Genomic DNA, 17,622 nt, shown 5'->3' with positions numbered 1-17,622 from the left:
GGAGACTAGGACAGGAGAATGACAAGTTTGAGGTTACCTGGGGGGCACAGTGAGTTTAAGATCAGCCTGGGCTACTTAGTGAGACCCTATTTCAAAAGAAAAAATATTTGAGGATTGGGAACATGACTCTCTACTAAGGAATAAGGAATAAGGTATCGAATTTAAGTAGCATCACCCAAGGTGGGTGTTTCAGAGGTAGTCATCATGATATGTGTTTCTAAATAAAAAAATAGGTGGCAGAAGCTGAGTGATCTAGTTAAATTGAAGCACTGTTTACATGTTGAAGATGGTCAGCTGTGGGTCCTTTGCTATCAAAAGAGCAACTATGAATGTTCTGTTCCTGTGAGCTGATCTCCTCACATTTAGTTCTTGATCATGGTTTACTTGGTAGCATATTATAACTACATGCTATGAACTTTGTAGCTTTTTTTTTCTTAATTTTGAAAGAACTCCAGGTTCCTAACACTTGCAAATACTCATGCTTTTCCACTTCTGGCTACTGGTCCCTTGTACTAGAATTTTTTTCACATGTCCTTTATTTTTAGCACCATATTTTAGCATCTGAATGGAGAGGTGGGCTTTATGTAAGTCCATGTGGTCCTGCCGTTATTGTTATTGATTAATTTTTCTTTTATGGCTATTATTTTATAATAATAACAAGAATAATTTAATTATCATCATCATTATTATTTTTTGTTTCTGTTTTTGTTTTTCAAGGCAGGGTTTCTCAGTGGCTTTGGAGGCTGTCTTGGCACTGGCTCTGTAGACCAGGCTGGCCTCGAACTCATAGAGATCTGCCTGCCTCTGCCTCCTGAGTGCTGGGATTAAAGGCATGTACCACCAACACCCAGCTCATCCTCATTATTAATAATAAGAAGAATTGTATGTTAATGCACATATGATATGTTTGTGAGAGAGTATGAGTGTGTATACATGTGTGCAGGCCAGTGGACAACTTTTAGAGTTGTTTTTGTCCTGCCATCTTGTTTGAGGCAGAGTCTCTCTTGTTCCTTTCCTGCTGTGTACTTCAGATTACCTTCTCTATAAGCATCCAAGGTGATTCTTCTCTCTCTGTCTTTCATCTTGCTGTAGAAATGTTGGGGCTACAGATGCATGCTATTGCATCCTGAATTTGTTCCTACTTGGGTTCCAGAAATCAAACGTCTGGTCTCAGCCTTGCACAGCAAGCACTTTTACTTGCTAAGTCATCTTGCTGGCCCACTTAAAGTTTTATTGAGATAATTGCATAACCTTTAACTCACCCATTAAAATGTATAATTAGGTAGTTCGAATAGAAAATGAATTTTGCATCCATCATCAACATCAAAGCCAAAACATTCCCATTACTTTGAAAGGAAAGCTTGTATCCTTTAGTTGTCACCTCATGTGCTAGTCCTAGACAACCACTGATCTACTGTCTTAGCTTTGTGGATATGTCATATCGAGGTAGTTATATACTGTGCTCCCCTTCTGTGATTGGCTTGTACCACTTGGTATAGTATTTTCGAGATTTATCTACATTGAGGCTTGTGTCAGTACTCCATGAAGTTAGTGAGACAATAGCTTTTCATTGTATGGATAAGCATTGTATGGATAAGCTACCATTTATCTATTCATTCTTGCATTGATAGATATTTGGGCTGTTTCCAGTTGGGGTTATTGTGAAAGAAGATTAGTGTGTAAGATGCTAAGCAGACATGTTTTCAGTTTTATTTTGTTCTTTTTTTTGACTAGATAATCAGGAGTGGGGTTGCTTAGTTATGTGGTCCCTCATTTTATTGATTTTGTCATTCCCTCCCTCCCTTTTAGTTTTGGCAATCGGTCTCAATAATCAGTAAGATTTGGTAGTATCTGAAGAAATGTTGGTGATCACAATTATGTGTTGGGGGGGCAGGGGCAAGCAGCAGTGCTGCTAGCAAGTAGCAGTTAGAATCTAGGTAATGTAAGGACAGGTCACACCCTATAAAGAATGTCCTAATTTCCCCTAGTATCAAAGTGGAGAAGTCATGAGTTAAGCCTTGATGGAGTGCAGAAAAGTAGAGCGTGTCATTTAGATCAAGGTTAAAAGTCATTCAGCTACAGCTATCTAGGAGGGATCCTCATTGGATACTCCTGGTTGGCTTTAAATGGTGATCTCTTCCAACATCAAATCTCCTTGCTTACTCTGTTGTATCCTTGAAATTAATTAGTATTGGCAGAATGAGAACAAACTATCTGACCCCAAGGAAGAAACTGTCTGTCTTCTTTACTTGGGGCATCCAAGCCTCTGGCTCAGGCCTCTGGAGTATTCATCTCAGAAGTTACATATGACTCTGAAGACCCAAGGGCAATATTTGAGGATGCAGTGATATTTCTACTGAAGCATGGTGATTGACCAAATACTGGATAACAGTGCCACTGGAGGAATGCAGGGGCCCTTATAATGGCAGTTGATCCCTAAGCAGCTGAGATAATTGAGTTGGAAAAGAGGATTTTCAGGAGTTACTATCTGAAGCCAGGCCCATTCCTAGGTGAGAAGCCCAGAGTGCTTCGCTTCCCTTGGCTGTGTTCACACTCATTGGTGGGTTCCCAGGAAAAGCCAGAATTCCATTACAAGAAGAGTGTCCATGTTTGGTTCCATCAGGTTTTTGAAGACTAGAGCAACATATGCAGAACCCACTAAGTTCACTTAAGTTGGTTCTACACAGTATACATATTTTAGAACTTCATATGACTTGGAAAGGCAAGCATTCAGAAGGAACTGTTTTTTTTTCTGGTTTTTTCAAGACAGGGTTTCTCTGTGTAGCTTTGGAGCCTATCCTGGCACTCACTCTGGAGACCAGGCTGCCCTCTAACTCACAGAGATCTGCCTGCCTCTGCCTCCCAAGTGCTGGGATTAAAGGTGTGCGGCACCAACACCTGGCGGGAACTGTTTTTTTTTTTATCACAATTGTCCAATACAGGCAATTGAATTCCTGGTAAGGACTGAATTATCTCCCTCTAAATTACTATAGTAAAGCCCTAACTCTAATGTTATGTCTATCACAGGGGGAGAGGCACTGAGCCTTAAGGTTAAATGAGGCCACTTTGGTAGATCCTTAATCCAACAGGACTAGTGTCCTTTAAGAAAGAGGAAGAACCCAAGGAATAGATATACACAGAGAGGAGGCCATATGAAGACACAGTGGGAGCATGGTGGTAACCATCTGTCATCCAAGGGGATAAGCCATGTAGAAACTGGCCCTGCTGGTACCTTGATCTTACACTTAATTCAACCACCATGTTTGTGTCATTTTGTTACAGCAGTACAGGCTGAGTGATTACAAGAGTGCAAGTCAGCTTGGTTGATTTGGCAGAGCAGCTATCTGTTCCACTAAACAGCTTCAATTCAATTTTACTGCATTGTGAGCCATTGCAGAGAAATGTTTTGCTGAGTGTGGTATCTTACGCCTGGTAATCCCATCACACAGGAACCTGAGACAGGAAGATTGCCTTGAGCTTGAGGCAAGCCAAGGATACATAGTAAGATACATATATATGATATATGATCACACACAACACACACACACAACACACACACACACACACACACACACACACACACACACACACACACACACACACACACACACACACGACCAAAATCTCACAGAGCCCAAAGCAGCTTGAGTTAGAGTCACAGGTCTGGGCTCTAACCCATTCAAGTACTCCCTCCAGTTGCAGTCTAGCATGATTTCAGAAAGCCCTCTAGCTGCATTCCTCCCTCCTAAAGATGCTCCTGTGACACGGAGGGTAGGGAACAGTATTTCCTCACTTCCTTAATATGATAGAAGAAGAAACTAACACCAGAAAGATAACACATTTCCTAGATTGTTTAAGGTCCAGTGTGGTTGGAGACAGCCTGATTTGTTCACCAGCTGTATCTGAAATGGCTGCCCCTTGGGCAAATGCAGCTTTCTTCATATTAACTACTGGTACAACATGAGTTATGCTAATTAGGCTTGAGTTAAATGACAATATATTGTATCTGTGATTTCTTATTTTTTGGTTTGTCATCATCATACACAGCCCCATGAGTAGAGAGAGGCCTGCCATTTTTATTGCTTCATAATTCTGAACAGAGGCTTCTGTGGCTTGCTTTCTGATCCTTTTCCCCATTGTGATGGAGATGGAGCAAACAATTATTTTCATACTTACCTGGTAATGGAATGTTTTCTAAAGAAATTGTTCACATTGTCTTTGTAGAAAAATTCACTTCATCAATGGGGCATGATTTGGTCCCACAGAACATTATTTAAGTACTTAATAAAAAAATTCAGGCAAGGTTGGCATGGATGTTTGTTCAGATGTGCACAGTATCATCCAGGGAGCTCTATTTACATGCCAGTCTCTGTGAGCTGTGCTCCCTAGGTTTGTACATTTCATATAACCCTATACTAACAACGCTGGGAACTGGGTTTCTGGATCAGTTGGTAAAGTGCTTGCTATGCAATCATGAATTTGTATCGCCAATACCATCATAAAAGCTGGGTGCAGTATTGCATATCTGCAACCCTAGCACTGGGTCGGCGGGTAGATGGAGCAGGAAACAAGAGGGTCCCTGAAGCTCATTGGCTCCATCCAAGCTGAATCAACGATCTGTAGGTTCAGTGAAAGTCTCTGTCTCAAAAAATAAAGTGCTTAGTAATGGAGTAATATCTGTAAGTTGAACACTCATGTACACAAGCAAGTACATAACCACAATATGCGTTTGGGAGTGCATGTGTGCTCATCCTCATGCACAAACACACACACACACACACACACACACACACACACACACACAGAGAGAGAGAGAGAGAGAGAGAGAGAGAGAGAGAGAGAGAGAGAGAGAGAGAGAAGAACAGACCACAGAAACAACATTCTTTATAATTAAAAACAATGGAATTTTGGAAGAGGGTATGATGTGTATATTTGGTCAGAAGTATATATTGTACTTTGCTGATCCTGTAACATAAAATTAAAGGTAGAATAATTTCTTTTTGATACAGTCTTCCTTTGTAGCCCAGATTTGCCTGGAGATCCCTATGTAGGTCAGGCTAACCCCAAACACATGACAGTCCTCTTGTCTCTGTTTACTTGGTGCTAGTATTAATATGCATACACTACCAAGTCTAACTTAATTTCTTATACTAGGAAAACCCTTATATTTGTACTTTCTATGGTGTGTTCAAGCTGTAACAATAGCTTTTAGAGCTCTTTATAAATTGATTGCAATCTTAAAATTGAAGTCATTGTGTCAGTCACTGTCAGTCCACAGCCTATATAACAAACAAGCTTGTGATATCAGTGGCTAATGCAATAAACATTTTTTTATGCTAACCATAATGATTCATCCTTATAACCCTTGTACGCTTGGGATGCTGAGGCAGGAAGATCAAAAGATTGAGTCTGACCTGAACTACAACTTCCAGGCATGGGCTGTATAGAGAACCTCTGTCTCAAAACATACAAGCAAAGAAAGACTCATTTTCCTCACCTGTTACCTCCTATGTAGGTTGCAGGTACAGGATCCTCACCACAGTCATTCAGGGATCCATGCCTTTCAATCTAGTGGCTTAGGAATAGTCTTCTTTGCATCAGAGTCCTTCCCTGGCTCTCTTGTCCCTGGATGACAGGTGAGGAGAGTGCAAGAAAGGAGAACTGCACAGGAGACCTGAGAGAGTCAACTGTTACCTTTGCACACAGGCCATTGGCTGGAGCTCCTTCTATTGGTACTGCCTAACCAAAAGGGAAGCTGGGAAATTTTGCCTGCCCCTGAGCCTGGTCAGGAGTCTCTTCTGTCAGGCTGACTTCTTTTTTTCTGTTTTGTTTCCATTCCAGGAGACTTCTTGGGATCATCACAAAAAAGGATGTTCTGAGACACATGGCCCAGATGGCAAACCAGGACCCTGAATCCATCATGTTTAATTAGCAATAAGGTGGCAATTATTTTGAGAAGACCAATAACTATATAATTATTAAAGAAATAATCAAATGTTACATTATGATCCCAGTGAAAAGACCGTGTGCTGAGGGCAGCAGAAATGAAATCCTTGTTTGAAAGAAGGGTGAGAAGGATGAAACTTTTTTAAAAAGGCAAAACCATAAATTAGTAGGCATTTTATAACCTTAAGCACTTATGAGTTCCAAGCCATGTTTCTTAATGAGTTTACTAACTGCTTTGGGGGCATGTGGGATAGTGTAAATGACATGAATTATATAAGGACATGGAGCACAAGATCCTTTGGCCCCTTCACTCAAGGTTGATATTTGTGTGTTTTGGAGTATATGTGAAACTTTGAGTCCAAAAGACAAAGAGGGGTGTCAGCATGCCACTGTTATATATTAGTTCCTAAAATTTTGCTATTATGTTAAGGAATCATAGGGAAGATATTGTGCTTACTTTGTTGGAAGAGAAAAGAAAGCTACAAGCAGATCCTGATGAGTCTACTCATGACCATCTCATTTCTTGCTTTTCTTCTCAAGCCCATTGCTTTGCTTTCTTATCAGTCTGAACCAGCACCAGTGGTGCCCACCATAGTGAGCATGAAGAAACCACTTTTCTACAGGAGACCAATACCTTGAGACTGGGCAGTGAACTTTTGGAACATGTAGTGCTGTGTGGACTTTCCTCTCATCTAAGGGGACACATTCTTACTTTGAGGGGACACCTGCCTCATCACTGACTTTAACCCCAAAGCATTGTTTCATTTATTTATATGGTTACTTGTGTATTTGATATATAGACCAGTCCAGCACCTGCCATGGATTATTGCCTGTGTGCTCCTAAATTGCTGTAGTGTGTTTTTCTTTCCAAGTAGCATGTGCAATACTCAAAAAAAAACAGCTACCCAGTGTTTCTATTTAACTTTCTTCTCAGGTCTTTCAGATAGAGCCATGATTATAGTGAGGCATATGAGTTCTCAGTGGGAACTCCTCCAAATGGATTACAAGAGAAATAGTAAATTGATTCTAAATCTCTTCCATTCTCTTCTCTGTAGGATATAAAATGTCCAGTTTTAATGCCTAAGCATGTACTTTCATAATAGCAATCACAGCACAGGACAGAGTTACATTTTATACAGCCAATTGAAGCATTGGGTACCTTTGTATTTGAACTTAATGAGACTTTTATTCTCTTAGTCAGCGCTTCTATCTTTTCTGCAGGAAAGAATTAGTGTTTTAGGTCCATTGCATGATCTGTGTAAGATTTATGTCATTTGCCATTTCACTTCATCTTTGCCCCTCACTTTTCCCTCTGTCATCATCATTCTTTTCAATCTTATTGTCATTGGATATTGATGCATCAGGCACACATGCATTTGACTGTATGTAACAGAAAGCACAATTGACAGTGAATCTAAGTAAGAAACCTTGGAGACGGCCACTCCAGGACTGTCTCCATACTATTTCCAGAGATCCCAATTCTTCTGGTAAGAAGTTTTCTTTCATTTTCTGCCAAAGGACATTGTAAAATTGTTGCCCAGATGCCTGGTGTGATGTCTACTTTCTGTGTGGGCAGAGAGAGGAAGAGTCAAGTGACAAGATGAAATGTGTGTATCTGGGAAAGATAAGCTTTCCCAGAGATGGTCTGCATAATACCATCGGCTGGAATTCTGTCACATGTCCCATCCTCCTAGATGTATGTGAGTCCAGGAAGGAAAAGTTTTAGCCAGAAACATTACTTTCTGAATGACATTTAAATTCTCTTAATAGGGAAGGAGGATTGGCTTTGGGGAGGGGAATGTATCTGTCATATTAAATTCCATCATCATGTCCCTACCATTGTCTTTTGTGTCTTTTTCACCCTCGCATCCTTGACAATCCTTCCAAACACCCCTCCAAACATTCTTATAACCTTTTTTACATCTTACCCATTCTTTCACATTTGAGAGAAAAACTAGCTGAGTCTATTTCTCAGGCCTAATAGGAATTTTCATTTTGAATAAAGTCCTAGAGTCAAGTGGATTTCTGTGAATCTTCTCTTTGTTACAATAAATATATGTTCTGAAAAGCAAACATTTTAAGTCAGATCATGCTGACAACTGTGGAATACTATAGTTCCAACTATTTGTTTCTGTAACTAATTGTCTCCCTCTGAAATAACAATAAGTAGACACATCAGTGTGAAAATATCCAGGAAATAGTAGAGATTTTAAGTCTTGGTTTGAGAATGAAGTTCATTGTCTCATTCACAGCATGTAAATAGTAACTAGTAGATCCTAATATTAGGGTTGTTATTAAGTTTTGCATGAAACATTTATAAATGAAGCTGAGTTCTCCTGGACTGTAAATTCTAAGTGTGAAAGATTACTTCATATGGTTCCTCTCTTTTGCCCTGGTGGCTCCCTTCAGAGCTGGTCTGTAATGGAAGGAGAGTATTAGTCATAGCTGAGTCTTCTATAATCCATGCTCCCCAACCCCAGAGGTCTGTGTGAGTGTGTGTGCGTGTGCGTGTGCGTGTGCGTGTGCGTGTGTGCGTGTGTGTGTGTGTGTGTGTGTGTGTGTGTGTGTGTGTGTGTGTGTTTGTGTGTATGAAATAGATAGCTTAAAAAGCAATGCACAATAGTGGAAGCATCACCAAAGGTCAGCAAAACCACACAATTACCCTCTAATCTATCAGAGTTCATGCAGGAAGACAAGGGAATAAGTTTACTCTGGGCCAAAGTTACCAAGAGGAAATTGAAAGCATTGGGTCTTTTTCCTAGTGCTTACCATGGAGCTGCTGAAATTAATTGAAATAATTGAAAATGTTACTGGATTGAAATAAGCCATTCTTCTTTTCATTTGCGAGTTGATCCTCTAATGTGAGATTGAGGATCAAAGCAGTGGCTACACAGGCAGGTTAAGGTCAAGGATGGGTAGTGTGCTGTGGAGACTGCCTTCCTCACCAGAAGTCCTCTCTCAAGCAATCATTTGCCATTGGATAAGCTCCCTTGGGAACTCACTGCCCTGCTCTTTGTTACTCTTTTTTTGGTAGGAGTCAGGTGTGGGGTTAGGCAAGTTGAGTCAGGGTTTCTCTGTGTAACTGTCCTGGCTGTCCTGGAACTCACTCTGTAGACCAGGCTGTCCTCAGACTCACAGAGATCCACCTGCCTCTTCGTCCAGAGTGCTGAGATTAAAGATATGCGTAGCTGCTGTCACCACCACCTCAGACTCTCTATGTCACTCTAATGAAAGCTTCCAATAAGAATTCTGAGGATATTTGCTGTATAGAGCTCCAATCCACTTGGTGGTCTGATAAGAACTGGGACATGAAGGTGAAATAATAATTTATTCCCCCTCCTTTCCATAAGTAAAGTCTTCAGGCATCTGTAAAACATTCTGCAGTCTTTCTTAATACAAAAACCAGCAAAACAGAAAGTACAATGAAGAAAGTCTTTTCTGATGAGTCATACCATCTATTCAAGTATAATGTCCTCACTATTCCCAAAATCAGTTCTCTCCTCAGTACTTCTCAAAGGCCTTACCAAGGAGAGGATGTAAACAGATAAATTTTGAGCCTAATAATTCACAGAAACTGGACATTTGAGAACAATTTGTTCCATTTAGGTGAGAATGGGTTGGTTACTTTAAGTTATAAACATGTACACATTCTGCTCATATTCATTATCATATGCTATGCTGGAGAAGATGAGAAACTCATAAAGGAGAATGCTGGAGTCCTTAGATAATTGCAATATTCCACCTTTTAGATTTGGGCAGGGGTTTATCAGACATAGCTTCTAAACTTTGAAATGATTTCCATGAGCGCAGAGCCAGTATAACTAACTTGGGAAATATTAACCAGATCACATTTTACCAGCATGGTAATAACTATTTATTTGCCATGCTAGGTGTGCTGGGAATGAGCCTATGTGTGATTTTATGGGATATGTTGGAATTTGGTTTTGCAACAACCACATAGTAATATGGTTTTTTAAAACTGTAACACTACGTAAGCAATGGAACCGTATTTAAAATCAAATGTTTGAACTCTATTTTTTGAAAAGAAAACAAGCACAGTTCTTAACAAGCATGTTGTAAGTGGAAGAGAGGTGATTTCACTGCACATTTCTTCCCAATAGGCACTCCTGAGACCTCCTGGTGATGGATGCTGACACACCCAGCCACAGGAAAGACCTGCTCAGCAAGATTTTTGTGCAGATTGTGATGCCAATGTGGTTGGATTTAAAATCCCTTGTTCTTGGCAGAGTGGGAGATGACTAAATCAAAATTCCAACTGGGCCTCTAAATTTCCAAAGATAGGGCAGGCCATCTGTGTGTCTGCTCTGTGTTGGAGGCTAGGAAGTACAGCTTGGCATTCTTTGTTTTAATGAAGGTGGAAACCAGAAGGGCTTGCACTACGTCCTTCTCCACCATCTATAACTTTTTTTAAATGAAAGCTTGAAAGAAAATTGAAAAAGAGAAGGAAGGACCAAAAAATACCTAGAAGAGGTGCTAATCAGTATCTTCAGTGAAAGGATTTTTCCTCTGACTAGGGAAGAAACTAGTTTTTGGAAGGATTTTCTCAACCTAACATGCCATCAGGTGCAACTGTCCTAAGATAGACGGGAGCCTAGCCTGCTGTTGTCTCATGCAAGGCAAATGGCTACAGATGTGGTAGGGCTTGGGGCAGCAGCAGATATGTTTGAAGCCTGTTTCTTTTCAGAGAAAGAACATGCATTAGAAGATACCTCAGGATCTGAAGGACCAGGTAAAGACTCAGGGTTTAAAGGAGTGTTGCAATTTAACTTGTGCTGCTCATAAACCATTCTGGCTACTGGTCAGTGAGTCTGGAAGTCATGTGTCTAGCTAGATGAATAAGGATGGAAGCTTACTCCAGTCAAGTTCATGAATGAAGGCTTGATTGCTATGGAAAAGTCAACAAGCTTGTTGGTAGACTGGCTATATTGACTGAGATGGTCTAGATGAGACAAGGAGCTTTGGATAGAAATGTTGATGGGAAGCAAATTTTAAGCTTTCAAGTAGAGTTCAGAGAAATCTATACGGTTAGAAATGGAAATCAGGTTATTGATATATCAGAAACACTTAAAACATTCACGGAGTTACATAAACGTGAGTGGCCCACAGTACTACACTTGAATTCTAGCTCCATCAAAACCTAGCTGAATGCCATTTTCAACATTATCAAATGTATTAGAGTGGTGGTTCTCAGTCTCTAGGTTGTGACCCCCTAGGGGTTGTATATCAGATATTCGCATAAGTAAAATCACAGTTATGAAACAGCAATGAAAATAGTTTCATGGTTGGGGGTTGGCACAAATAGTCACAGCATAGGAAACTTGAGTAAGACTGCCTTAGAGCCTGGTTTTTCCCTATTTCTTTAGATTGACATGTGTCCTTCACCCATTCTCATGCCTGTGAAAATTAAATATAGGAACTACTATAGAATCTTGGCATAGAACATAGCCATGCAAATGTAACTATTATTTTCTTCCATTATGAAGACTTCCCATTATCCTTAAGTGGAAATTCATTTAGTGTTGGTAAAGAACACACACACACACACACACACACACACACACACACATTACTTTGATAAGATGCTCACCCATTTAAACCCAGATTGGGATACCCAATTGTTTCTCTCCAGTTCCTGTTATTCGTTTTGCAATGAAACAAAGCAAACACCTCCTCACAAACCAATGAAAATTCCAAAATTAACACCTTTTAAGAGTTTTCAAAATTGTTTCTTTGTTGATTCCAAGTTCATGGGAAGAGAGTTATAGAAAAGGAAACAAAAGAGACTCTCATTGTTCTGTAGTTTTATATTAGCTTTGGGAAAAATAATAAATATAAATGGATCATATATTGATCAATTTGCAATTTGAAACAAGATCTCACGATAAACAAGAATGTGTATAAATTGTTTATTTTCAGACAATGTAAAACCTAATACCCACTAGCCAAAAACAACTCTCTAACACAGTGTTAATATAGAAATAAGTCTGTTAGGATGCATGAAAGAATGGCCATTTGAGGGCATTAGATGTTTGTCTTTAACACGATGTAGTTAAAAACTAAAGAGTGATAATGAACAAACAGGGTTTGTCCCAAAGATGACACCCTATCAGTATTATTTCTGGGAACTCAGCCAGAATGGCCTCACAAAAGTCTGGGACATGTATGGGGTTCCTGGATTTTTGTAGGTTGAGTCAGGACCAGAAACTTCAATCTCTGCCTGGGGCCATGTGCACAGTGCTGGCATGCCTATGCTTGTGGCTCTTCTCAGTTCATTGGTAGTTAATTGGCTAGAAACAAGCTATGTGGAGGCAGATAGGGAGCTTCTATTTTTGGCAGTTCCTCAACATTACATTTCATTAAAGAAATGTTTTTTTTTCTTTCTGAATGAGCAATAAGCAAAGAGCACCTTGTGGGGATTTCCAAGCCCCTTTAGTCAGGGTTTGGCTCACAGAATGAAGGGAGCAATTTATATGTGATTCCAGCATTTGTTATGGAACACATTATTTCAAAGATTAAACAGCCGTCCTCAATCCAAACAGATTCTGTCAGAGAAATTGAAAACACATCCATAAATTCTCAGTACACAGGCTGCCTGATGGGTTGGGTCCAGAGGACGCTTGCTGATAGAACATTCCTTCCTTCTGCAGTGCTCGCTCCACGCTCATTTCCAAAGCTCACATTCTCAGAACTTCCACCTGTTTCTAGCCGATACAAATGCAAGCACAAATTGGGGCCCATTCCCTTTTGATGAACAGATTTCCTTTCCTGCCATTTTTCAAACTTCAGTCTGTTCCCAGAAAGACATTTTTTTAAGGAATGGCTGCTGGGTGGTTTACACGACCAACAAGGAACTTTCTCCAGAGTTGCCAAATCCAGTTGTTGCCCAGGGAAGATATTTCTACAGGTTATTAAAGAGGTCAGGAAGAGAGCAAACCTGTGTGAGGTGCAGATGGGCTGGTCACAGCTTCTGCAGGATAAACATGGCTCTGTGGGATGATCTGATATGTCAGATGGCAAGTGGATTCTGTAGTTCACTAATTGGTGGCAGGAGCATGGAAGCTCAGGATGTCTCTTTTTTAGTTTCTAGAATCTATATCGGCGTGCCCTGAGAGAAGTTCACTATACTTGCATCCTGAATATAGTAAGGACTATTCCTTACATTCTGCCAACAGTTTAGATGATGCACCATTAGGCCTATACTACCAGAGGAAGTACAAGGCCATATGCAAAATCTACCTGTGCCCTGGTCTGCAGAGTTGAATCTCCAGTATCTACCCAGCTGATTTGTGTGTGAAATAAAATTTGGGAAGCCATCCAGATGAGATTTTACTGCTGACTCTGAGATATTCATTCTCCAAGATTCTCTCCTAAACGAGGGAGTGATGGCTACAGTAACCACAAATCCCTCTTCCACAGCTTTCCAGGGCCTGTGATTATAGGTGTGTTTCATGATACCTAGTGAAATGTTAGTCTTGATTTAGATATTCATAGAGGAGTAAGTGAGTTGTGGTGCCTCATACCTGTAATCTCAGTACTCCGGGACAGGGATGGGGGTGTGGTGCAGCTGAGGCAGGAAGATTGCCTGGGCTATTATTTACTGAGTACCAAGCCAATTAGTTAGTTCTAAGGCTTCCATAGCTTGCCACCACAGGTCTACAGGAATGGTAGCTATGTTCTGGTGGAGGTAAGGTGCTAAAACAAGACAACACACAGTGCACACACAGATACACGTGGATAACTATACCTGCACAGCTTAAACAGGCCCTGCCACCGGGAAATCAAACTTATGTGTAGAAGGGTAGAGATTGTGAGAAGGATTGGGGAAAGCAATAGTTCAAGTATGTCTGGAGAAGAATAAGCCAGGACAATGCAAAAAAAAAAAAAAAAGATTTCACCCATGTCCTGGGATGAGCATCTGTAGGTTTAGGTTTAGCTGTCCATAGGCCACACTGAAGGTGTCCATAAGAATTCATGTATTCTCTTGCTCTTTTTCAAGTTGGAGGTTTTGTTGTTGTTTCATTTCCTTTTTGAATTTTAATGTTTTGCATTTTCAGGATCATACATTTTGTAAAGATGAACATTCTTTTCTGATTAAATGAACCACCATCTGTTTATATCTGAAGTCACATTCTTTGCTTCAATTTGATCTCAGGTGCTCCTTTTTTTAATTGCATTTCATATTCAACTCTGTACCCATCCCCTTCTCTGAGAGAGCTGGCCTCTAATCACTACAGTGCTTTTACCCCTGCAGCTGGAACTTCAAAGGCCCCAGAAGTCATATTGAAATATGAGCTCCAAATTGTCCCTGAGAGGGAAGCCAGGCAAGCATTGTTAGTCAAGACTCATCAAGGGGATTGCCGGGCGGGGGGGGGGGCACGACCACGACACAGGGTACCTTGGCACGACATGGAGGTGAAAGAATGCAACTTCATCCTCATTCCTCCTCTAGTCTCCTGGTCCAGTGCACTGCCAGTGATGATAAAATCCCCACTGGGACATACATAATGCAAGGCTGTACACTGGTCAACAAGAGTGTGGGGACAGCCGCCTGTGCCTAGGAAAGAATGTTTGTTTCAGGCTAACGTTCACAGCACGAGCTGCCAATGGGAGTAAAAAAAGGAAGCAGAGAGGGGGACTCCCACAGACTGACATGGGAAAGTATAAACAATGGTTACAGGCTCCGAAAATGGGCTGTTGTTGGGTGAAATCACATCATCTGATTTGGGTTTTAGTTGTGTAATTTTGGGACCTAGAGAATGTAATTGCAAAACACATGCTGTTTCCAGAATGGGTAGGACCACATGAGTTCCTGCCGGTTTCAGGTCTGCACTTTGACATTCCTGTTGGCCTCCAAGAGGTAATGAGAGCAGGCCCTGCTTTAAATAGAAGCTTCATTTTAAGTTCCAAAGCATGGTCCGGGAAAGCCGATGGGGCAGCTTGTGCTTCTATTTGCTTTCTTCAGCCTGGAGCTAATACAGAATATTGATTCCTAATGTGAGAGCTCTGAGGGTACAAAACTGGGATCAGCTTTCTTGGTCAAATTGAAGTTTCTCAAGAGCAAGGAACTATGTTTTCAGTGGCAGTTTTAGTGTTTTATATATTGATGATTATCAATGCTTGGTTTTAAAAAATGGATAAAATGCAAAAAAGCCCGTTCTTTAGCTGTTACCTTTTGCAATAAATCAGGGAGTTATCTTGGCAGAGTTTTCTAGGGATGTGAATCACTTTTCCCAAAGAGATCCATCTGCCATCATGTAAAATATCACATAATACACTAAATTCTAAAAGAAAATGAAATGGACTTGGTATTGTGTTGCCTGAGAGTGATTCTTTAGTTGAGACCCTGAATGTCCAAAGGATAAATATTAAAGTAGAGACCGAAGACGTTCTGTGCTCTGCCATATCTTTGATCAAACTCAACCTGTAGAAGAAGTGTGGCAGGCTATAAATGCAACAGAGACTAAGTATTCAGGAAATCTATACCCGTGACTTTACTGAACATGTCACATCAAAGAAAAAAAAAAGCCCCACTAACTAGAATGTTCTTTTCGTGTTCAGTGTTAAGAGAGAATAGAAACAAGATTAAATTTCAGTATTTCTGGATTCGGTTACTACATGTCCCCCACCTCTATAAGACCTTTAAGAGAACTGATTCTGCTTTACTAGAAAACTTCTCAAAAGTACATCCAATAAGCCAAGGCTGGAGAAGATAAAAAATATAGTTGTACTTCCAGAGACTCAATCATCACCTTCAGAGAAGTAGTCCAAAGCATCATTTTTTTTACTTTAATCTGCATTTATTTTGTGCTTTGTTTATTTGTTTATTTATCCCCATTCCATAAGTTTCTGTTTCTCCAGTTTCTTCTATACACTCTTCTCTTCTGACTTTGGAACAATATGTTCCTTTTCCATGCAGATCTTCTCCATGGGGCAGAGGAACTCATGTATGGGTTAATTAGGCCATGAGCTCTGTGGGTTTGTGGGTTCTTAGTGCTTTGTTCCTGGATGTGTTCAATGACCAGATAATCTGCATCTAAACCCTTAAGTTCAGCATGACTCTGCATTTTTAAGCATGTGCATCAAAAATTCAGCCCTCTTTTTTGACCATCGACCCTGTGTCCAGCCCCACTGTTAGGCCTGGGTGTACCTTCAACTTCTCAATTTTACCACAGCACATATTGCTTCTTTAAAGTGATGTCTTTCAGACACTTGATGGCTTTTTGGATATGCACACACTTGATGACCTGAGCAGTTTCACAAGTGTTTTAAAAGTGAATATGAAGATATGAACTCTTTGATTTGCATGACTTTGTAGGGTTTTCTGGGTCAAGAGGAGTGATCCATCTTCATAAGTCACCATGGAAGTCTAGTCCTGGTCATCCTGGCCTGCTCAGATCACCCGGTGCCTCTGCCAGTGGCTGGACCCTATCACTTGAAGCCTCCTCTTCATGTTGCCCTGCAGCCCAAAGAGGCCTGGGTGATCCTGAGATCCAGGTCAGACTCAAAACATTATTTTTAACCTTGGCATCCAAGATGGCTGCAGGTCATCAATGTTTCAAAGGTAGACACTGTTTGCAAAATGACTCTGAAGGGGTTAAGGAACTGCTGCTCCAAAATATGCTATTCTGAGGTATTGATCTCAGAAAGTCACTCTGAAATTCAATTTTTTAAGCAGTAGGTGATATTCCCATGTGAAGGTGTCCTATTTTTTCTTTATGTACTAAGAATGTAACCTATGGCCTTATACATGCCAGGCAAATGCTTTGCCACTGAACTATGTCCTGACATCTTTTTGAAAATTTTAATTTCAGAAAGGGTCTTGAAAAGTTAAAAGTTTCTCAAGTTGGCTTTGAACTCACTCTGTAACTCAGGCAGGACTTGAACTTGTGATCTTCCTGCCTTGGCCTCCAATTAGTTGGAATTAAAGGCATGTGCCACCATAACTGGTGAGGTACCATTTTAAACAAAAAGGAATAACATTCTTATTACCAGTCACAAAAGATGAAATTAAGAGAATTCTTCATAGATCTCATTAAAATAATTCCTTTAGCTTTCCCACATAATTTAGATGCTTTTCCACTGCTTATAATTCTTGTTCAATTTGGTAAATGACTGTTTTTTTTGGGTCTTCACTCCCTTATGAGACCCTCGTGCCTCATAAGCCTGTATTTAATAAATTTGTATGTTTTTCTCCTGTTAACTCAATTTGTGTGGTTTTAATTCTCAGGCCCAGCTGGGTCTCTCAGAGGCTAGAGATGGGAGGCTTTCCCTCCTCCCAGGTGTCAAAAGCAAAATGTTGTAAATGATATTGGGATAATAAGCATTTTTATTAATCTTTTATAAAAAGAAGGCTTTTTATGTGCACTCACATATTTAATGTTAGTGTCAACCTCCCTAAGAGCCTACATACAGCTACCTTAGTCGACTTCTACTCTTGCATCCTGTAATGACTGCAATGCTCCTGGCAGCCACATCCTGTGCCCGGAAGAGTTCATCATTAAGACCCCAGAATTTAAGATGACAAACTTATTTCTGTTCCTTTTAGTTGCCCAGAGCCAAGATGTCAAGCTATCTTCCTTCACCCAAGATGACTCAATCAGAACCTCAAGGCACCGATAATTTGTAAAAATATTAAGACTGAGATCTTTTGGTTGA

General features: G+C 40.4%; 1 protein-coding gene across 2 annotated transcripts in view; it reads left to right on the top strand.

The window, feature by feature from the left end:
- Clcn4 (chloride voltage-gated channel 4) overlaps positions 1–7,968 on the top strand; it is a 68,382-nt gene extending 60,414 nt beyond the window's left edge. For both annotated transcript variants that reach the window (XM_027431842.2, XM_027431841.2), the window contains exon 13: positions 5,842–7,968. In XM_027431842.2, coding sequence (XP_027287643.1) covers positions 5,842–5,932 — 91 coding nt within the window. In that variant the 3' untranslated portion in view covers positions 5,933–7,968. The remainder of the gene's footprint in view (positions 1–5,841) is intronic.
- Positions 7,969–17,622: the final 9,654 nt, after the last annotated feature.

Source organism: Cricetulus griseus, chromosome X, assembly GCF_003668045.3.
Source record: "Cricetulus griseus strain 17A/GY chromosome X, alternate assembly CriGri-PICRH-1.0, whole genome shotgun sequence".
Classification (NCBI taxonomy): Eukaryota; Metazoa; Chordata; class Mammalia; order Rodentia; family Cricetidae; genus Cricetulus; species Cricetulus griseus.
The sequence above is the reverse complement of the archived record's forward strand: the minus strand, read 5'-3'. Positions and strand labels throughout refer to the sequence as shown.